Below are 23,390 nucleotides of genomic sequence, written 5' to 3'. Positions count from 1 at the left end.
TAGCTATATATCTCTACAAGCATGCAGACACCTATTACACACTAGATAACCATGTTTATCTTTCCTATTCTCCTTCACAATACCTAGTTGTTCTCTCATTATGAATCCTCCCTTCCCGCACTGCTTTGCTTAACTCTTTAACAGCCTCGTATTGCACAGGCTGCCACTCTCGAGGTTGATCTGTCTGATAAAATACTGAACATGCCCTAGCGACTCCCAAAACCCATCACTGAAGTGTTTCCCACTTGCATTCCTGCCACCAATCCCTCAGAGCCCCTTTCACCCTTCCCAAAAATACAATCAATGCATCAGGAGAGACGAGGGGGTGGGGGAATGGTCTAGCTCCTTTTCCAGATCTATAGGACCTGGATCAAAAGGTTTATCAGTGTCAATAAAATCATTGTCCGAGTTGTCCTGTTCCCGTTCTTGGTCCTGTGTTGTGAGGGTCGCTGCAATCAGTGACAGAAGCTTTGGGGGCAGAGGAGGTGTGGACGGAATCGCCATCGCTGACGGTGTCTTGAGAAGAGTCGCGCTGTCGGTGGAATTTACAGCTTCCTCTGGTTTAGCACCGATAGTAGAATTAGTCCACACTTGGCAAAGAGTAGTCAGAATTTGCCACCAAGATGTTAAATGCATTCCCGACACGGAGTTCCCCTCCGCGGCAGCATCATACAATTGGCTGCTGTATGTACACACTTTCATTCTTTCAAAGTCTCTAAAGTTTCTTGGCTGCTCACCTGTCTCGATGAATACAGGTGTTATCCTCGGGGTTTAGGTTGTCCGCCTGGTCCAGACAGCAAGACGATCGTTCAGCCAAGCCGTCTCCTCCGGAACGCAGCCCTCTTCCACGAGCTGTCTTTTTTCCGTCCTTATTCTTCCAAGGCCTCGGAACACCACCACCACAGGGGTCACCATTTGAGGAGACTGAGGCACGGACTCCCTGATCTGACTAGAAGACCCTTTATGAGTCCATATACGTCTCTTTCTGGGGACGAAGCCTGGTTCCCCATTACGGATTTCCCACAGCTCACCTCTCAACTCCAGAGGGATTTCTGGCCGGCTCCTCCTTCCTTTCAGCAGATCATTCAAAGTTCTGTGGGATTCGCTGCATGTCGCTCAGATAGGCAATTCGAGAGCCCTTCACGTTAGATCCTTAAACGCATCACGTCGGGGTCACCAATTTGCGGCGAATGAAGAGACGGGACGCAGCTTGATGCAAGCAAATGTCAATTTATTGTACAGAAGCACGCGTTTTTATACACTTTCAGAAGCTGCGCGTTTTAAACTAATTGGTTCTTGAAGCCAAGCACTGCACACTAGGCAATCCCTGATTGGTGGTTAACTACCAGCAATTAACAGCAAGGTGTTGCCTTTCCTTGGCGCCATCCTTTGCGCGTGCCATCCGTCTCCCACTCCCCCGTGCTCTGCAAACATGCCCCATCATGTTAATTGTTGTCTAGACAAGCTCGAGCACATTCCCCTCAGCTAACTGATTGCCATGCATGGTCCTAGTTTCCAGCCCGCTCCTGCATAAACCTTCCTCTTCGTGGTTGAGCTCTTGTTCTCCTTTCCTGGAAGTGTTACCTGCCAGTATGACAAGGGTTGCTGAGGCAGTAAGCCCAGCATATAGGGAAAACACAAGTATGAATAAAAGCTCTTGCATGTCTATTACAGGCATAAAAATGGCTTTTCCTCTTGCACAACAGACAGCATGGATGTATGGAACCAAACCTAAAGTATAATCTACCATTCAGCCCAGTCATTTAACTCACAATGTTGGTGCCTTTATTTATAACACTTATTTTCTCCACCCCTGTTAGCTGCAATGCATATTCTATTTCAAGAATTCTTACAAATGCACGGGCATGGTACCAAATAGTGCAAATCCTGTTAGATTTTGGATAACCACTCATGGATGAATAAAATAACTCCTGCAAAAGGATATAAAAGTATTGTAAGAAAAATGACTCTTATTTCCTAGCTGTCTAAAGTGATCATTTATCCCAATAAATGATAATTCTGTCAAGACAAAGTGGGCATACTTCTAAATGTCTGGGAGAGAAGCCCTGCAAACATTTTTATGGATTTTTAAAATATATTGTGTGCACTAGGCTGGACTAGAAAGAGTAGTTACCAAGAGGGCAAGGTGGATGGATAGAGAAGCAGCATGCTAAATGTCAAATTTTCTTTGAACTTTAATTTTTATTTGTGATTTTTTCTCTTTTTTTGCCCTTAATTATTAGAGTGCAAAGATGTGAACAAAGTGGCATATTGCCCACTGGTGTTGAAGTTCAAGTTCTGCAGTCGAGCATACTTCAGACAGATGTGCTGCAAGACCTGCCAAGGACACTGACCCACAGAAAGCATGAGAATGTGCCTTGTTATTATTGTGGGAAAGTGTCCATCCAAGAGAGCCACACAGCAGAATGAAACTGACGTCCTTGCAAATGCATTACCCTGTGGAAAACGCAACCACTGGTCAGCCCCAGCTGACAGATTTTCAATATTATTTTAACTTCTGTGAAGTGGGATTTATTCATCCAAAGTGCTGGACACAGTATAAGGAGGGCATGCCAAATTGGAAAGATCCACACAGCACATAGAGAATAGCTTACTGTGGAACATTTGTGTTCTTTTGACTAAATCAAATAGTCTGTTTACCTCCATTGACCATTAAAATAATTTTTATTATGGACTTAGCAATGACACTGAATCCATTTCTATTTAAAACTTTTTAAAATGTAGCTGTTATGACTTGGTCTACTATGGAAGTAAAGAATCATCAACAAATATTAAGTCATAGCTTAAAAATGTTAACTATTTTATCTCACAACACAGCACCACAATTTAAATCATAGAATGAGCTTGGAAATGTTATTTAAGGAGCAAAAATTAGAACATGTATTTTTCCCTCATTCCACCTAATTCCCTTTGGAGTAATTCATATTTCCTGAATACTGCTGTGAGCCATATATAAAGCTATGCTAAATAGAACAACCATGAGGGACTTAGTTTTAAGAGGTGCAACATTTATTGCAGTGATGCATGAAATACAAGTGTGCTATGAAGCGAAATGAAATCTGTGTTGCAGGTTTATAGCCATCTTACCATTGTAAAAGTTAGCTGAGATTTCCACTGAAAGGGAACATATTTCAGTATCATGGAGGAGGCAGACTCCAATAATGATGAAGACCATATTGCCAGCTCCTTCACTACTACCATACAGGTTACTTAGAATTTTCACTTTGACTCCAGCTCATTTTTGTTTACAACACCACCCACAAAGAAAATACAACTTTGTGGGCATCTAAATCTGGTTTACATGTTACTTTTGATTCTCCAACACCAAGGAGTTCCAGTGCAAAAGATAAGCCTACTGTGTAATAGCAACAATTCTTTGCAAAGCTGAAAGTTAAAATGGATTCCAGATGTTCTCTTCTTTGATACCATAGCAGAAGGGCATTTGTTTATGAGAAAGAATATGTAAATGTGCAGTTCAGGAGACAACATCTGAGTGGGCAAGGATTACAACCAAAGAATAAGAGACTTGTGGAGATATCTAGGTTCTGTTCAAATAGGAAGTCAAAAGTGTGCTTGAGCCAAGAGGCCTGTTGGGCTATCAGGAGAAAGGCACACTGAAAAGGAGTGGCTAGAATGAAGTCTGGCCACCTTCACGGCCAGGTACATATTTAAAGTTGGACCATATGTAAAGCTAGGGAAAGCTTTCAGTGTGAGACTGGAACAAACTCATGCCTCTAGATTAGTAGCTAGATGCCTTAACTATTTTGCTGCCATACTCCACTTATTTCATATTACTGTATTTTTAATATTCACCAAATACTTTGCATTTTTAAACATTAAACCAAACTACGTAGGCAAGTTCCATTCAAGAATCTACCATAAAAAAGTTTAATGTCATGCTCCTCTTCCCATTCATTTTTCAGTAACAGACTCAACAAGGAGATAAAGAAAGTGGGTACTTGTTTATATTAATATATTGTACTTGAAAACTTGCAGTTTGCAGCAGGTACTTGATGAATGTGCTTTTGTGTCCAACTATGCCTCCTTTGTTGTAGTGCAATTAAAATTATGTGAACAATGTTCACATAATGTTACACACGTTACAAATTCTAACTCAAATAGCACTTTTTTAAAAAAGTACTCTTTGTAGTGAAAAATAATTTCAAAATATCATGAGATTGGAGTGTATTGGTGTATTTTACAAATAACAAGCCAAATGTGTTGCACACTATTTACTAATGTAAATTAACATGGAGCAATAGATATTGTTAACAGGACCCATACTATGAAATGCCCCCAACATATTGACAATCTGTCTGTGGGGTTTTGTGTAGCCCATGAGTTCATGACCATTGGATTTCTGTCATCTGCTACCTCTTGCCAGTATTTCCACTTCTATATGCCTGTGACCAGTGGAATTAATTTTCAGTTGGCTTGCATGTATTCACAAATGCTTATCTACTGCTCTCATCACCATATGAACAACTCCTGTTAAAACTGACACCAGTAGATAAAAAAAAACAATCTTTAGGAGCTGCACATATGGATTAAGAGCAGTGTGTAGTCCTTCTCTGTTAAGTGAATCAACTTTCTATATCCTTTTGACAAAACACCTTGGTGCTAGCATACCCTGGTTAGGTCAAAAAAACTATAAAAGGGAAAGGGGTTGCTATGGCATTCTCTAAGCAAGAGGCCTCTTTGTATCAGGTTCCGGTTTTCTCCAGGGCATGATTTTGTTTATCAGCTAACAAGAAAAGGGTTTTCTGTGTATTCAAAAGAAAACTTTTTTCTTTTTACCTCACTTAAGACATTAAAATTGTAAAGAGTATTTCCAAAAAAGCATTTTGCTCTTTTACTGGTGCTAAAACACTAGGGAGTCTGAAGTTTCCTCTGCAACATAACAGTACTGAGATTGGAATTTAAAGAACTCCCTGGAACAACGTTGAATTGTATTGTTAAAAGGAACAAAACACAGAATGTATGTGGATTTACAAACTAAGCAATGCTTCAGACTAAAACCAAAAAATGAAACCTAATTCAAAGAAAAATAATTGGTTTCCATGCCACAGTTCATTGCTGCTGCTACACTGTAGCCATCTATATAATCTAAGCTAAATAGTGTTATATTTTTAAATAGTGACAACAGAACTATTTGTATAGGCTATAAATATGACAAGCCTAGAATCAAATAGTAGAATACTAAATCCAGAAATCCGTCTGGTGCCAGTACTTCCACTGAGAAATACTATCAGCTGAAGATCAAAACAGAAAGAAAATTCTGCAGATTAACCCCTCAAGGTGTATACACCCAAAAATAGTCCATTTTGTTAGAAACTTTGTAATGGAATGAATGTCACATAGATATCTATTAATGCAGTCTGAAATCACCTTTGTATTATTGTGATTAGTTGCTTATTATTTTATACTTGTTATTAATGTGGTACACTGTTACTTTATTATTTTTTGCTTTTGTAAATTATATTCTAATTTATTGTCATGTTTCTTAACACTTCTTCTACATGCATTCTCCTGCTTGTAATGAAAACAAAAATATTCTAACACTTGATGTAGTGAAATTCCACACCAGGCACAGATTTCTGTTTAATATAGATAATTTAGTAAAATAAAACTGCAGCTTTTAAGAATGATACCCATAGTACAGTTGTCTATTCCCTGACTTACTGTTGCTAGAATTCTGTATGCTTAACATTTGCTTCATCAGATGCATCAAAATATATATAAGATGTTTTCTTTCAAGTAACATCTATGTTATGCCAGAATTCTGTCCTTGGCAGCAGCAATGTTTATCATATATAAGCAAAACAAAAAGGAAAAGTCAAGAATGTGATCATGTATATTATTAGATAGTATTTTAGCTTAAGCAGTAAATGTAGATCAAGAATTAAATTAATGGCAGCAAAATATCCTGTACTTCTTGGAATGATTTCATTAACAGCCAGTCAATAATAACAATAACAATAAAATGTCCTTCTTGTATTGAGCTTTTAAGATTTTATCTGAAGGTATAATGTTTTTAAATATAAAAACCAAAGTAATTTCAGAAGACTTGGTGCTTGGGTCACTGTTGCTGGGAGATGCTTCTTTTCTTACCTGATACAGTATAAATATCCTGCATTGAAACATCCGAACAAATCCTATGAAATATTTATTGTTTCTCTAGAATAACAGTTAAAATCTAGTTTAATGAAAATAAGCAATCTACTAATATGAGTAAGATGTTAAAAAAAGTACAGAGAACCTTAAATGTTTTGATAAGGCATTTAATAATTTTGGTTATTCTTTTTTCTTGTTTACTAATGAGGATTCAAAAATCAATAACCTGTTTTAAAGGTACTGATATTTCTGCCTGTGTTTTTTTGCCCTACAGATCAGAAGTTAAAAATAGAATAGTTTTAGTAAATTACATAGTCTGTTAGTGGTTTTCTCTGTCATTGAAATACTCTGTTGACTTTCCATTCATATATTCACAGTACAAATTATTACCAGAAAGCTGAACAGTCCTTGGTTATTTTGCTGACTTTTATTATTATTATTATTGTTGTTGTTATTATCATTATTACTACTACTACTACTATTACTACAACTACTACTAGGAACTAAGATCCAGGACTCTTCTGTGAACATTTACAGCAACAGACTTTGGGTGAGTCCTGTGAGCCTCATCTGGAGTCAGTCAGTCATCAATCTAAGAGTTTTAAAGCTATTACTAAGCTGAAGCTGTCATTCTGTGAGAAGTGATGCCTTATCTGGCCATCTTCCCTTCACCACAAAAAACGATTAGGTGGAAGGAATGGATCATTGCTTCTGTGTGGTCCCTCCAATCTTTGTCCTAGACAGAATGGTGTAAGAGCATTTGCATGCAGTAATCAGGATGGAATCCAAAACAGATTTATAAGGGCTGTCAGCCACATAACAAGGTTTGCTACAGCACTAACAACTTGGTAGCTTCCCAAGTATATTTGGCCCAGCTAAAGGGAGAGTTCATAACCAGTTTAGGAAACTGAGCCACTCAGAATGCAGTACAGTGTGCATTTAAGGATACTGCATCCCTTAAAATGGCATATCAACTAAGTACCACACTTCATTTATTTTCTATTTCTGCACAGGACTGACACGTTCATTGAGCTGGATAGGCTATGGGACACATAGTTTATTCTCATCAAAGGTCGTATAGCTGCCAGTCAGAAGATTATTGACATTTGACCTGGAAAGGATAAGTATGTATTTCTACATTAAGAGTGGGAAGATGCCATTTCTATAAACTGAAAGACCTGTTCAGAGAATCATAGAATGGTCTGGGTTGGAAAGGACCTTAAAGATCATCTAGTTCCACCCCCCCTGTCATGGGCAAGGACACCTTCCACCAGAACACCTAGTAAGATCACTAGATAAATATTCTTACATCTTTAGTAAACCTATTTTAGAATGAATTAATTGGATCACAGCTTGAGATAGAAAAGGAAGTGGTTTGGAAGCTAGAAGTGAAGGCACAGCCCGAGGGAGCTTCAGGCTTCCAGTTGCTGTGACCCCCCAGAGACATCAGATTTGGCCTTGCTGGTAAGGGATAAGCCATGGCTTTTGGAAACTCGATTTCTTCAATGCTAAGCACATCAAAATCACAGTGTACTTGTTTACTCTCCCCCCCCCCCCGCCCCCCTTGACATCAAAGTCTTAATAACTGCTCAATCTTGCAATGTTTATAACATAACAAAGCTACCATTCATATTATTTAAAAATCCATCTCACAATATGATTTATCTTTTGTAATGAAGATAAGACTTCTGTGTAGGATTCAAGATATTACACCACACCACCCCCCTTGGAAATAGAGTGGTACTGAGCAACACTTTGTGTGCAAGTAAGTTGAGGTAATGGTTCTGCACATGTGGGAATGTCTTCCAGTTATATCTCTGGATATGGACCCTAGAGTTAACTGGAATTTCAGGAGACAAACTTAAGTTGAGGTGCATTTTAAGGTCTTATTGCCACATTTGTTCAGAGGTCAGCTATGCTTTATAAAGCAAATTATTTTACAGAAGTGCAATGCACTTAATATGGTCACTGACTTATAATATCTTTGAATACTGATAAGAGACAGGGTCAGAGCCTTGCACACACGATGTGTGTTTGAAGAGTTTGAAGTCTGTTTCCAGGATGCTCATTTCCATTCTTCACAATTCACACACTGGGGCAGGACTTCCCTCCATCATCATCTTCCCTCTGGTGACTGCTTCTCCTCTTATTGCTTTCACATGTCTGTGGAATCTCATATTCAATGTATAGTATTTCTGTATTTGACCTGATATTTTAATGTGAACGTTATTAAGAGTTTTCACATCTGTAACAACACTGTTGTATGTTAAAAATGCTAATTTTAGGCTGTTGATATAGATTAAAATCAGCCCAGTGGGCAAGTATTAGCTTGACACGTTTAGAGTGGGCAATAAGGAAGGGCTCATCGTTAGTTAGCAGATGTTTCACACTTGAACAAAAAGTTAGATAATGGATGGATGATGTGTATATAGATAAAACAAAGAACTCCAGTAGATAACAGAAACTAAACAACAAAGACTACTAATGTATGCAAAGATAAGCAGGAACTTTAGGTAACTGCCCAAGAAGAAACCAGTTTTGCAGCATTCCATACCAAAGGTGAAAAGTACATCTTGAAGAGGTGCCAGAGGGAGATTATGATAATGAATTCTCAGAAACCTTATGTATATGCATGACTTTATAATAAATACCTGGCTGCTAGGTGACACGGTGTGCAAGTTAGGAGGAGCGAACCCCCTTGCACCCAGCACCGCAATAAACATACCTGCTTTATAACTCTCCTCGAGTTGTAGAGTTCGATTCCACCCGTCAGTTTGGCGACCCAGATGGGACCTTCCCTGTCTGGCTGCGGGACCTGCTGAGGACTTGACTCCTCTGGGTGCCCCGAGATTTCTCAGGAGGACTCCCCTACTCACCCAAATCACCGCAGGGACAGACAAGGACCATCATCGGCAGACCAGGTATGTTGTAATTGGGTTGGGGATACCTGTAAGTCGTGAGGAGATGTACTACGCATGGCAAAGAGCACTGGTGCTCACCCCTGGAAAGGCTGGGGATGGGAATTTGGGTGCTCTCCTCGCTGCGGTAGCGGGAAGGGGCCTCTCGAGGGGTAACTTAGGTTTTCTCCGGAGTGGTGTTTTGGCCATTTTGTCATCTGTTGTAAAATTCGGTACCGTGTATTATTTGAGACCTCTTGTTTATATTTGACGTTCTGGAATGGCATAACGGTGTTTTCAGTTTGGCATTTCCATTATGAAACAGTATTGTTATCTGAGTGATGAGTGAGTGAGACATGCAATTGCGCACAAAGCAAGTGTGGAGTCCGGATCTGCGGTTCTGTTATCCCACGAGGGAAACAGCTGGAGAGGGACAAAGTGAAAGAATAAGACTAGTGTGGGTGGTGACTGAGACACAGCAGAGCTGCGAAGCGAGGGCTGAAACCTGTAACTTGTAACTGTTTTTATTATTTACTGTATTGTATAAAGTTGAAATGGGAGGAGGGGGAATTTTAAAAAAAAGCCCCCTGGGGTGTATCCTAGCCCACTGGAAAGAAATAGGGGGCTTACCTGGAGGGTCCATGAGCAGAAAGACTTATAAAATATTGTAATCAATGGTGGCCTCTTTATAAGCTGGAAGATGGAGAAAAATGGCCTTTTAACAGAACCCTTAACTATAATACCATGTTACAACTAATCCTGTTCCTAAGGAGGGAAGGGAAATGGGACAAGGTAACATATGCCGATATATTTTTCACCCTCCGTAACCACCCTGAGTGACAAAGGAGTTGTGGTCTGATACTCCCTCAGGACCCTATGGCTTTGGAAAAAGAAAATAGAGAGGGGAAAGGAAAGTTAAAAAGGTGGTGTTCAGCATGTAGTATAGGACAAAGATGCACTAGGCTTGAAAGAATGCATAAACCAGAAGAGTTGCCAGAACTTTAGTGACCACCCATAACTAATCAGGAAAAGGACGAAGACGATTCTGGTGATCCCGCCCCCCATCCCCCCTCCCCCCATAGTCCAGTATCTTCCTGAGACTGGGGGAGAAAAGAGCAAATAGTAGTTCAGGCCCCTCTGAGGGAAGTGGTGGGGCCAGAGGGGGGCCCGATTTTGATAAAAGTCCCGTTTTCCTCCTTTGAACTGGAAACCTGGAAAAATGTAGCAAAAAGCTACCGGAGCAACTCTGTAGGGGTGACTAAGCATTTTAATTTTCTGATAAAGAAACATAATCCTGATTGGAGTGATGGTCAATTACTACTAGATCACATGATAGAAACTGAAAAACAGCTAATATTGAAAACGGCCCAGGATCTGGCTAGTGACCAACTTAAAAGTACCAGGGAGGACATAAAAGATCACTTTCCCTTACAAGACCCATACTGGGACCCTAATAGAGGGGCTCACCTGAAGCTGTTAAATACATACAGGGAATGGGTCATAAGAGGAATGGAACAGGCCATTCCAAAAACAATTAATCGGTCATCCCTATATGTTGTTCAACAAAGTCCAAAAGAAAAACTCCGTCAGAATTTTTGGATAAATTACAGGACACTATGAGATGACACACTCCACTAGACCTGGGGTCGGAAGTAGGAATACAGCAGTTGGTGTTTCTATTCATAGGACAATCAGCAAGTGACATTCAGAGAAAGTTGCAGAAGATGAAACCAGCAGAAAGTAGGAATTTGGAAAACTTACTAGATGAGGCATGGAGGGTATTTAGCAATAGAGAAGAGGAGGATCGAAGGAAAGATAAACTAACGTTGTTAATAGCATTACAGGAGAGTCAGTGACTTAGAAATACGGGACCTAGGAGACCATTGGGAAGGGGTTAGTGTGCATGGTATAAACATAAGAGACATTGGAAGAACAACTGCCCAGAAAGAAGGAGGGGCAGAAACAGAATACAGGCTCCTGTTGGGAAGGATTGATGGGAACCTGGGGAATCTACCCTAGCCAATCCACTGGTTATACTTAAGCTAGTGAAACAACAACAGGGAATAGACTTTTTGGTAGATACGGGAGCGACCTTTTTGGTTTTAAACCAAGTCTTAGTGCCTGTAGGTGATGACTTTGTAACAGGTAAGGGTGCTACTGGCCAGAGTGAAAAGGCATTCTTCTTAAAACCCATAAAATATAAATTAGTAAAACAGGTAGGGATACATAAATTTTTGTATATGCCTAACTCACCAAAACCTTTGTTGGGGCGAGATCTATTAGAACAATTGGAAGCGAGAATTACATTTGGGAATGGCAAAATGAACTGGAAGTAGGAAATGAACAGCTGATTGAAATCTTAAGTTTGGCCCTAATAAACAGGAAGTACCCCAGGAGATTAAGGATCAGGTTTATCCAGGAATATGGGCATTAGAAGTTCCTGGGAAAGCCAAAGCTGCACTCCCAATAATTGTTAAACTCAAAATGGGGGCACAACTGGTAGAAGTCAAGCAATATACTCTGAAATTGGAAGATGGAAAAGGAATTCAACCAATAATAGAATGGTTTGTTAAATTTGGGTTACTAGTTGAATGTAGGTCAGAATGCAATACTCCCATTTTACCTATTAAAAAGCCAAATGGAAGCTATCGAACCATACAAGATCTTAGGGCTATAAACAAAATAACGGAAGATTTATACCCAGTAGTGGCAAATCCATATAACTTACTAACCAAATTAGTACCAAAATTGGCTTGGTTTACTGTATCGGACCTAAAGGATGCATTTTTCTGTCTGCCTTTGAGCCCAGAAAGCCAATTATTATTCGCTTTCGAATGGGAAAAACAAGATACTGGAAGAAGGGTGCAACTCACTTGGACAGTGTAACCTCAAGGATTTAAAACCAGCCCTACTTTATTCAGGAGCCAACTGGCAAAGGACTTAGAGCAATGAAAATGCCCTCAAGGAGCTGGAGTGGTGTTACAATATGTAGATGATTTGTTAATAGCCACTGAAACAGAAGGAAAGTGTATACAATGGACAGTTAGTTTGTTGAATTTTCTTGGACTAAACGGCTATCGAGTCTCTCCACAGAAGGTTAACTTACCGTTAAGGGATACAAACTCACCGTTGGGCAACGCACCCTCAGAACTGCCCAGAAAGAACCCATCTGTCAAACTCCCTGGCCCCAAACAACTAAGGAACTTTGCATGTTCCTAGGTATGACGGGATGGTGTCACCTATCGATCTATAATTATGGACTACTGCATCATTCCTTAGCGGAATTTCTGGAGAGCCAGTGTCTCATGACTGCTTGGAAACCATTGAGGCTACATATTCCAGTCGACCAGACTTGAAGGAAGAACCCCTAGAAGATGCAGAGGACTCCTGGTATACTGATGGCAGTAGCTTCATGGGACAAGGAGTGTGAAAAGCAGGATATGTGGTAACTACCATTGACCAGGTAATAGAGTCTGGTTCACTGGCCCCGAACACCTCAGCACAAAAGGCAGAAATAATAGCCCTAAGATGAGCATTGGAACTAGCAAAAGGAAAGAAAATTAACATTTGGACTGATTCCAAGTATGTATTTAGAGTAGTTCATGCCCACGGAGTGATCTGGAAGGAAAGAGAACTACTGTCGACCCAGGGAAGGCAAATTAAACATGCCGAAAAAATTCTCAAACTCTTGGAAGCAATTAAACTACTGTAAAAAGTGGCAATCATGTACTGTAAGGCTCACCAAAAGGGAGAACCTAGGCAATTCGATGGCAGACAAAGAGGCCAAAAGGGCGGCAGAAGGTGGGGAAATACAGGTGCATTCTTTGGTCCCTGACGGTAAAATCCAACCCGACCTAGAACCTCAATATTCCAAGGAAGGCTCAAAATTTGATCATGGACTTGGGGGGAGTAGTGAGAGAAAATAAATGGGTATATACTCTGGAAGGAAAGTTAATAGTGCTGTTTGCATTATTATGGGCATTGATAATGGCAGAACACAGGAAGGCCCATTGGGGAGCAGAGGCTTTATATAAATACCTAAACCAATACATGGTTGCTCGAAACCTATATACTACTATTAACCAAGTAACACAACACTGTGACGTATGTTTGTGAAGTAACCCACAAACTAATTCAGGAATCCAATTAGGACAGACAGGAAAGGGAAATTATCCTGGACAACAATGGCAAATCGATTTTTCAGAATTGCCAAGAAAAGGGGGTTTTGGTGCTTATTAGTACTGACGGATACCTTCTCAGGATGGCCAGAAGCATTCCCCTGTAGAACAAACAGAGCGAGGGAAGTGACTAAAGCATTGTTGCAGGACATAATACCAAGATTCGGGGTTCCTGCGACAATATCCTCTGATAGAGCACCACACTTTGTTGCAAAAATAACGCAGCAAGTAAGTAGACTTTTGGGAATTGACTGGCAGTTGCATACTCCATATTGACCTCAAGCAAGCAGCCAGGTAGAAAAGATGAATCACTTGATACAACTGCAAATAGTAAAACTAGGCCAAGAAGCTGGGCTAACCTGGCCTCAATCGCTACCCCTAGCCCTTTTGAGAATCAGAACAAAGCCTAGGGCTAAGCCCTTTTGAGATTTTATATGGGAGGCCATACATTGTACAAGCAGGAACCTCAACCCAAGTAGGAGAAGAGATCAAAATCAAGTACGTAATAGGGTTGCAGAAACAATTATGAGAAATAGAGAGATTGGTTCTAGGAACCAGAGACCGAGGTCTTGATGTGAGTTGAAGAATCAGTCAGCAATATACAAGCAAGCAGAGGTTATCTTTATTCGGTAGCGCTGGGTGCATGGGGGATCGCTCCAACAAAGTCATGCACACCGAGGGGACTTTTCAGTCCCCCCTTTATACAAGCTACTCATACCTATTCATTAACTTTCTGGGAAATCGTTTACATATATTTTTTCCACTTGCCCACTTGCTTGAGGCCTATAAGGAGTGTGTAATCTATCTATCTATTCCTAATACTGTACTCACTAGCTGTACTATTATAGCACAAAAGTGTGACCCTCTATCGGAAGAGATTGTTGCCGGAACTCCAAAACGGGATAATCTCATTTAACAATCCCTTCGTTACCTCTCTTGCTTTATTTGTTCGACAAGGAAAAGCTTCTGGCCAACCTGAAAAAGTATCAGTCATAACTAATAAATATCGGTACCCCCCTTTTCTTGGGAGTTCTGAAAAATCAACTTGCCACTGTTGTCCTGGATAATTTCCTCTACTAATGTTCCCTAGTTTTATTCTATTTGCTATATTTGGATTATTGCATAAACACACTTCGCATTGCTGAGTCACCTGTTTTATTACAGTATATAAGTTTTGCCCTATCAGTTTCTGATTTAGACTTTTATATAATGTATCAGCTCCCCAATGAGTCTTATTATGTTCTGTTAGGGCTGTGGCCCATATTAAATTGGATGGTACCACTGACATACGGAATTAAACTCTATAACTCAAAAGTTATAAAGTAGGTATGTTTATTGTGCACAGATCCACGGGGGATCCTGTTGCGACGGAGGGAAGACACAGTCACTCAATATGAGTGATCAGCAGACTTCGTTTATTGTCTCTTACAGTCACCTTTTATGCCTTCTTATAATTAGCTCATACATATTACAAAAGTTAAGCTCATTATTGGTTAGTTGCCTAAATACCAAGCCCGCCCCTTGTTTCTCTTCTGTAGTTATCTGTTCCCACCTGCAACATTCTTTTCCCACCAAAATCTTCCTGTTATTGTGTAACAAGGACAGCCAAAGACAGTATATTTTGCTTTACTTCAGATAAGCTGAGAGCGATGTGCATTTTTGTCCAGCCAGCTGGACTATGTCTATGTGACCCTTTTCAGCTAGCCAGTTATCCACAATTCCCCCGTTTTTATTTTGGGCGACACAGGCTTGGTTGACCATTTTCAATAACAGCGTTTTAACACAGGAAAATACACAGCCAACTTATAAAATCTCAGTTCAGAAGTATAATTCCAGAAATACTTGAAAAATAAAGTTAGCTTGAAGCTTTAATTTAGATGCTCTTTCTGTTCCAGTAATATAAAAAGTTTAAAAAATTCAAAGGTTATTTTAAAGTTCTGAACATGGACTAATGCAAGCTCAAAACCCCAAAAGAAACCAAACTGATGTTTGACTAGGAATATTTGCAAATATTTTAGTGGAAAATCCCTGACCATTAACAATTTTCTGTCCAAATAACAACTGCCTTATGCAACCAACCAGTCCATACATTTTCTGAAGAATACCTCATTGATATCAAAGAATTAACAAAGGGGAAAAATTAGTTCTAAGCTATATACATTCATAAGTGGATTTTTCAATAGTTACATACAGATTTACACACTAAGCCATAATGGCTTGTAGGTGATACACACAAGAAGAGTACGTTGCTTATCTGTCTGAATGTCTATGCTAAATTTGACAACTGTGCCACAAGCCAAGCCTACATGGGTGCTGTATGTTATGCACGTTCCTTAACAAACAGAAGTATAATAGACAAATTCCCAAGATCTAGTCCCCAACCTAATTATATTATTTGTAGCCAATTAAGGAAAATAACACAAATGTGCATATCTACATGTGCACACACCTTTTAGTTCAGAACCAATCTGTGATAAAAGGCCTTAGCCTTATGGCATCATCGAATCTTAACGAGTACGGTAATTAAAAATGCAGTCTTACTGTAAGTGCGATTTATGCTGACATTCCCTCAAATGCTACAGGTGAGTATTTCTCGCTCAACTGCCTCAAGTTAAAATAGTAGTATTTGTTAATATGTATTAAAAAATCATTAATTCTCTACAATAGCAGTTGACTTCCATAACACTATGTAAGCAAAAGAGGCTTAAGATGGGTTTTCTGAATACTAACTATTTTAGACTGTCTAAACTCAGGTCTTGAAAGATTTCACTCTGCCAGACATAGAAACACTGTTGTGATATCCCTTTTCCCAAGTTGTCACATGCACATCTCGCTCAAGCAACATTATTGTCAAAGTTTCTCTCTGCTACATAAAAGCATATTGCACTTGTAGACATAGAAGACAGCACCCTTACTTAGATTATTACCTTATTACCTCATAACTCTTAGTATACCTTGTATCTCTGATTTCATCACTTCAAAAATTCACCAGAAGCAGATAAAACCACAGCCTCAGACTAAACTACACCTTAACTGCTGATTCAAATAAAGGCATTCTCTTCAGATATGCCTAATGCTTACAAATAATTTTGGCTGGTTTTGATCAAAAAACTATTATTACAATAATGATCAAAAATAATAATCCTGTTTGCAAAATGCCTTTAAGCCAGCCTCCTAGTCCCAACCAATTTCCACATTCAGAATACAGCATAAATACAGAATACAGAATAAATTATCTCCATCAAGGCAAAAAGGCTTCTCGTTAAACACAGAGATGTTTGCTAGTTCAAGGCAGAAACCCATTTCTTGTAGGGGACATCTGAAGCACTTTTTTTGGTGGGATTGTAATCAATTCCGTATTTTTCCTTGAGGAGCTTAAGCTGTTCCTCTTGTTTCAGGAGTGTTTCCAACTCTGATTTGTCGAATAGGTGCGTATTTCCCAAACATATCATACATTTCCTCCGCTGTGATTTTATACGGCAGGTTCCGAATATAAAGGGTCCGATTGACCTCTGGGGGCAGCCGGATGTTAGCTCGCTTGGCCGCTTGCATCGCCATGGCGCCGATCGGAGGGGGGGGGGGGGGGGGATGGTGCCGCCTTGGAGAGAAACCGCGGCCGGGAAGGGGCCTGCCTGGCCGCGCGCCGCCGCTCGCCGCTGCCGCGGGGGTCCCGCATGCTATCCCATACGCTAATAACCCGGGTAATGCCTTTTTACAATCTATGTCCCGAACGCTCCGCTTTTTAGAAAAGCATATGAGCGAATCGTACGTCGCTTGTCTCTCCATACCTTCGTCAGCGCTGTTGCAGCCTTTGCGAGACTTCGGTGACGCGTGGCCGGCGGGACCCTCTGTAGGTGCTCCCGGGCGCGGGGACTGTGCCCTTCCGCCTCCTGCGCTGCTTTCAGCACCGGTACCCGAATCTCCGTCGAACCGTGGCTCGCAGGTTCAGCCCTCTCTAGGGTCCCTGTTCGGGCGCCATTTGTCGCGACGGAGGGAAGACACAGTCGCTCAATATGAGTGATCAGCAGACTTCGTTTATTGTCCCTTACAGTCACCTTTTATGCCTTGTTATAATTAGCTCATACATATTACAAAAGTTAAGCTCATTATTGGTTAGTTGCCTAAATACCAAGCCCGCCCCTAGTTTCTCTTCTGTAGTTATCTGTTCCCACCTGCAACATTCTTTTCCCACTGAAATCTTCCTGTTATTGTGTAACAAGGACAGCCAAAGACAGTATATTTTTGCTTTACTTCAGATAAGCTGAGAGCGATGTGCATTTTTGTCCAGCCAGCTGGACTATGTCTATGTGACCCTTTTCAGCTAGCCAGTTATCCACAGGATCCCTCCTCCACAAGCGTGCATGCCCGAAGTGATGAACCATCTCACATTTATACAATAAAACAAATGAATATTCAATTAACACCTATACATATTTGTTACCTAAACCCCCTTACTCTCGCTTGGTATGTTAATTAGCTTATCAGTCCTTTGCCTGGAATGTGGTGGTCTTGCAGGTTTGTAAGTGATTCATGTTCTTGTGACCATCTGATCTTCTCCAGCAAGAAGATTTAGCACTCCCTCCCTCTAGATAACATTGGGATGTCTCTCATCCTTTTCTCATCCTTTTTATAAATAGCCCCTTTGTTAGAGGAAGAAGGGTAGGTGTCTCCTCAAAGCTGTGTGACTATGTGACCATACACCACACCCATGACCAGTCACCATACCCACATTCCTTGAGCAGACATATACAATCACAATCGATGTCCATTGTCCCCATTTCACACTCTTTCTCCATATCACCACTATACGGCCATCTGCCAAATAACCCCACTTATTTAATTTTATTTTACTATTCATGTCCTGAATTAGCTTTAGGTCTTCTTTAGAATAGTTTGGCTCCTGATCTGTACTTACAGTTTGGATTTTACCGTCTGTATTAAGGGTAATTCCTCCTTTGTCGCTGCCTTGTCTCCTCTACCAGTTTAGCACGACCCAGCTCTTCTTCTCTTACCTGCTGTACATGTTCCCTGTTCCTTCTATCACCTTTTCTACATCACGATTACCTAGTAACAATCAACTCGAACCTTTATCTAGTCCTATTTGATCATCCTGATAAGTCTTTCACAACCAACCTTCAAGCATCTACATTTCCCCATCAAAAATTCACCTTTACTCTCCTCAGACCTGCTGCCTGCCCTAGAGGGGCCGTTACTGGTCCTGTTGTACTGCAAATGCTGCAGCAATTGGGGTAACATTTTCAGGTCCTTCTGCTCAATTGTCAGCAACAGCAACCCCCTCCTCCTCACCATCAGAAGGATTGGGGCAGGAGATGCTCTTCTTGCTCTGCAGGTTACACAAGCCTGCCTCTGCAACAGCACTTCTGTTTTAACTCTTTCTTACCCTGAATGCAAATCTGCTCCTTGTTGCTTTAAGTCTGTGTTCTTGCATATCAGCCTTTGCAGGCAAACATAAAACACCCTGCCATGAGTCCAGCAGGACTCAGCCGCACCTTCGAGGGGGTACGGGGGTTTGTACAAACTCACCCCAATACTTTAACACTTTCACAAGGTCTTTTATTCTCCACCACCCACCCACCCCCGCCCCCCCCACCCCACCCCCCACCCCTGCTTCAGATCTTACATACATTAGTGCAACTTTTTATCTTACGTGTTTCATTCTGGTTGCTCCACAGAAGGAACCACAACCTGAGCTTTTTAACACAAAAATTTCAACAAGAACATCTTTCTAGTTTAGGTCTCAGGTTTTCCCTATCCTTTTCTAGAGCCATAATCAAAGATCAGGTGGTGTTAATCCCACACTCCTTATGTCACACAAACATATCTGCACACATTACTTCATCCCACTTTTGTTCTCTATGAAGAAACAGCATAAGGTGTAAAATTGTGCTGTAATATAAGACTTCCTTTGAGTGGCCATCTTTCACCATCACCTAATGTATACAAAGGCCACCAATTCTGACAATATTTTAAAAATGTCTTTTTGTTCAAATTTCCACTGGGAATTCCACCAAATTCTTTCCAGTGCTTCAAAATACATCCCAGGGGTGTTTTGGTATTTATTTCTTGGCTCGATCTGCCCCCCATCTTCCTAATAAGTCTGGTGTTTGTCTACAATGTATTAGTTATTACTGGAGGTAGCATACTTATCTCAGAACATACACCACAGTTCAAGACCTCTAATTAGCCTTATTTCTTGGTCTCATTTTTTATTATTATTATTGCGAGCAGATAATATATCTTAGACACTTGCCACCCTTTGCTCGAGTATACAGACAGCACCTACGACACTAAGGGCAGAGGCTAATTCGTGCTTTTTCCAAATGATGTTAGTTCTAATGTTTTGTCCACAGTCTCCCGCTCTAATTTCTAATTATGCATTCCAACACTTCATAAATTGATTTTTCAATCACTCAGTCCGTCTCTGGCCGGCCCCTCGCGGGGAACACCAAAACGCAGATCGGGACTCCCCACTCGCTTTGCAGTGACACCGCGTCTCTCACACACATCACACTCTCCGGGCAGCCCTCAGTCACACAGGCAGCATGTTACATGGTACCGTGCACTTACATACAGCTCTAGGAACGCTGACAGTTCGCGTTATCACACAAAATGCGCATTTCAATGAATAATTGCCAAAAAAACAGATTCTAATTTTTTTCTGGCCTTAAGCAGAGTGTTAAGTTTTCAGCTATTTGCCTAGAATTACCAGAATATTATTTTTTTTTCAACATACATTTCATAACTCCAAGTTTTGAACATGTAACAAGACAACACATAGTGCTCTGTGTCTTGTTTGTTCTATTTCAGTCGTTACATTCTAGGAATTCCCCAAATCTTAAGACAACCTAAAGGAAGTTTTTAGCTTCCCAAATCTTAAGACAATCAAATAGGGCTATTACCCTTTTCAGAAGGCATCCCTTCTTCCCAACCCTGCGAGACGGCGTCCCGTCTTTCATCTTATGGGGTAAAAACAAATCTTAAGACAATCAAATATTCAAAACAAAGAATAAATATAAATACCTTTTATGTTGTGCAGAAGTCCTTGTCCACCTGTGTGAGAAGCCGAGGGGTAGGGGAATCTTGCTGACAGAAGATGCAGTTGGGGGCCCTGAGGGTCCCCAGGCCCCTGGATTCCAGCACTGGTGGAGAATTCTCCTGGCTGGCTCGCCAAATTGATGCCAAAACAGCACAGAGTAAATGCTCAGAGATGAATTTTGTCTTTAAGCAGCAACCCCCACCATTTACTCAATAATTCTTTACACTGTATGCACTTTAAAACATATAGAGATTTACACTCGCCCCTCGGATGTTCAAGACAATAACCACATGTCAACATTCATAATATACCTAATACAGAAAAGTTCTCACATTTCCAGCATAAAATGCGTATAACATTTTTTATTAGTAACCCTATAATTATTAATCCTATATACACAGATTGAATTCAAATCATCAAACGTGTCAGTCTTCCAACCAAAACAGAATCAGAGTTCCGATATTACCTTAATACCGGAACGAATACCAGAACACAATCAGATATATACCTGCGGTGCTAGCTACCCGGCATACGCCATCCTGCATAAGCATACAATGATCTTACACCTTATGGACAACTTTACAGATGGACCGGTCCCAGAACAGAAATATCCGAAACAGTACTGTTCTAAATATAATATTAATAGAATATTTTAAATTAATATAATATTTGAATAAAGATAGTACCTTTGCTCCGCAAGATGGAGTCCTTGTCTGCTCCTGCAGTGGTCCAGATGTGATGAGGAGCCCCTCCGGGAAAATCCCCGGGGGTACCCTAGGGAGTCCCCGCTCTCAATGGGTCCTGCAGCCAAGCAGAGCAGGCCCCATCTGGGTCGCCAAATTGATTTAAAGAATCAGTCACCAATATATGAGCGAGCAGAGGTTATCTTTATTCGGCAGCGCTGGGTGCATGGGGGATCGCTCCACCAAAGTCATGCACACCGAGGGGATTTTTCAGTCCCCTCTTTATACAAGCAACTCATACTTATTCATTAACTTTCCAGGAAATCATTTACATATTCATTACAATTCCAGGAACTCATTTACATATCTCACTAAACTAGTGACCGTGATTTAAGTCCTTGTCTTTGCCACGTTGCATAAACAACAGGAACTTAGGACCAGATAGCCTTTTTAAAGATGACAAATGTACATCTGTCATGTTAGCAATAAGGGTCCTTGGATGTTTCCCAACTTTTAGATAAACATAAGTACATCATCCTATAGATAAGTAGTACATCATTCATCATTCAGTACAAGCCCAGAGGAGCTCAGAGATGCACCATGGCAGGCAGAAACCCAAATCAAGGACACCTGAGGAATGACCACCTTGTATGATCTGCTCCCAAAAAATTTAAAATATGAAGTGACAGGGGAGGACCAGAACTACGTAAGGAGTAATCACACTGCATGGTTTTGCTTGACAGAATTTTTCATGTTCAGACATGAAAGACAGGACTTTTGTGGATTATTCCTAATACCAGCAGATAGGAAACGGTCTAGGAGGTTCCTGGAGTGTGTGGAAAATAACTTCCTGACACAGCTGGTCAGTGAGCTAACCAGGGGACATGACCTGCTGGACCTGCTGTTTACAAACAGGGAAGGAGTGATGGGTGATGTGGTGGTTGGAGGATGTCTTGGACATAGAGATCACAAGATGATACTTCTCAGTTCTCAGAGAAGGAAGGAGTGAGGTCAGCAGAACCGCTACCTTGCACTTCTGGAGGGCAGACTTTGACCTGTTTAAGAGCCTGGTTGACAGAGTCCCTTGGGAGATAGTTCTGAAGGGCCAAGAGGTCCAGGAAGACCGGACGTTCTTCAAGAAGCAAGTCATAAAGGCGCAGGACCAGGCCTTCCCCATGTGGCAACAGATAAACTAGTGGGGAAGAAGACTGGCCTGGCTGAACAGAGAGTTTTGGCTGTGTAAGAAACTATGGACTAGGGTATTGTTTATTAAGATTTATGTTAAGCCCAATGTAAAGGTTAGGCAACAAAAGATATGAAATCGCTTATGCAAACAGCCACCAGACACCGCTTGTGTAAGATAGGATAACCGCAATCGCTTACACAAACTAAACCAGATACCGCTTGTGCAAGATAAGATAACCGCCAGATGTCCAGGAACCGACAGAAACAGGACAAACAACCCCATATAAGGACATATGAGTGAGGGGTCAACTATGGGACAAAGGAGGAAGACTTCTTACTTCGGCCTCAACGACCACCAGGAGGCAGAAAACGACCCCCTAACAACAACTGAAGCATGCGCAGAGTACCTCCACTACTTCATGAACACGGAAGTAAAGATGTATAAAAAGGGACTGTTTGAACCCTTTTTTGTTTGAACTCCCCTGCCGTCCAGCGCTGTCTTTGCTCATATTCTACTTGCTATAATTAATAAAATTTTAATTGGATTATGATCCATTGTGGTCTCAATTTATAACAGCTGGAACTAAGGGTAAAAAAGAGATTACCACCTTTGGAAGAAGGGGCAGGCGACTCAGGAGGATTATAAGGACGTCACAAGGTTATGCAGGGCAAAGATTAGAGAGGCAAAAGCCCAGCTAGAACTCAGGCTGCCCACTGCCATAACAGATAACAAATACATTAGCAAAAAAAGGAGAGCCAAAGATAATCTTTATCCTTTACTGGATGGGGGGGGGGGGGGGCATTGCCACAAAGGGTGAGGAAAAGGCTGAGGTACTGTCCTGTCCCACTGTGGTTTTTATTCTAGGCATGGCAACTAGGAATAACTACTGTTACTCAGAGACTTAGTGTAATGCAGTGACGTTTACTGGTTGATTTGCTTATTGCAATTGCTACGTGGCAAAGAAAAGAGATTTGTAAACTTGAATTCTTAAATGTATGGTACAAGAAAATAGAGCAACTTACAAACTTGAATTCTCAAACTTCAGACATAGGGCTATTGTACAAGAAAATAGAGAGGGTAAGAAGGCAAAAAGGAAAGAAGAAAAGAAAGTGCTCACCACCCTTGGATCTCGCATCTTGATCTGCAGTCTTCTATGGTTCACAGGTAGTCCTCAGGTAGTGGGCACACGTGTGTGCCTCTGTGGGGCACATTTTTATATCCTCAGACTCTGCCCAGTTCCTCCCCCGAGGTGGG

At 40.9% G+C, this 23,390-nt stretch overlaps 1 protein-coding gene and 1 long non-coding RNA gene across 4 annotated transcripts in view; one reads left to right on the top strand and one right to left on the bottom strand.

Annotated features, from left to right (window-relative positions):
• LOC130141961 (A disintegrin and metalloproteinase with thrombospondin motifs 6-like) overlaps nucleotides 1–6,030 on the top strand; it is a 158,458-nt gene extending 152,428 nt beyond the window's left edge. For all 3 annotated transcript variants that reach the window (XM_056323297.1, XM_056323298.1, XM_056323295.1), the window contains one exon: nucleotides 2,244–6,030. In XM_056323297.1, the coding sequence (XP_056179272.1) occupies nucleotides 2,244–2,353 (110 nt within the window). In that variant the 3' untranslated portion in view covers nucleotides 2,354–6,030. The remainder of the gene's footprint in view (nucleotides 1–2,243) is intronic.
• LOC130142004 (uncharacterized) overlaps nucleotides 1–22,591 on the bottom strand; it is a 51,516-nt gene extending 28,925 nt beyond the window's left edge. The window contains exons 1-2 of the long non-coding RNA XR_008819253.1: nucleotides 20,954–22,591; nucleotides 20,252–20,390 (exon numbers count right to left, since the gene is read on the bottom strand). This is a non-coding gene — a long non-coding RNA (uncharacterized LOC130142004). The remainder of the gene's footprint in view (nucleotides 1–20,251; nucleotides 20,391–20,953) is intronic.
• Between the last annotated feature and the right edge of the window lie 799 nt (nucleotides 22,592–23,390).

Source organism: Falco biarmicus, chromosome W, assembly GCF_023638135.1.
Source record: "Falco biarmicus isolate bFalBia1 chromosome W, bFalBia1.pri, whole genome shotgun sequence".
NCBI classification, from domain to species: domain Eukaryota; kingdom Metazoa; phylum Chordata; class Aves; order Falconiformes; family Falconidae; genus Falco; species Falco biarmicus.
This window is presented reverse-complemented; position numbering and strand designations above follow the sequence as displayed.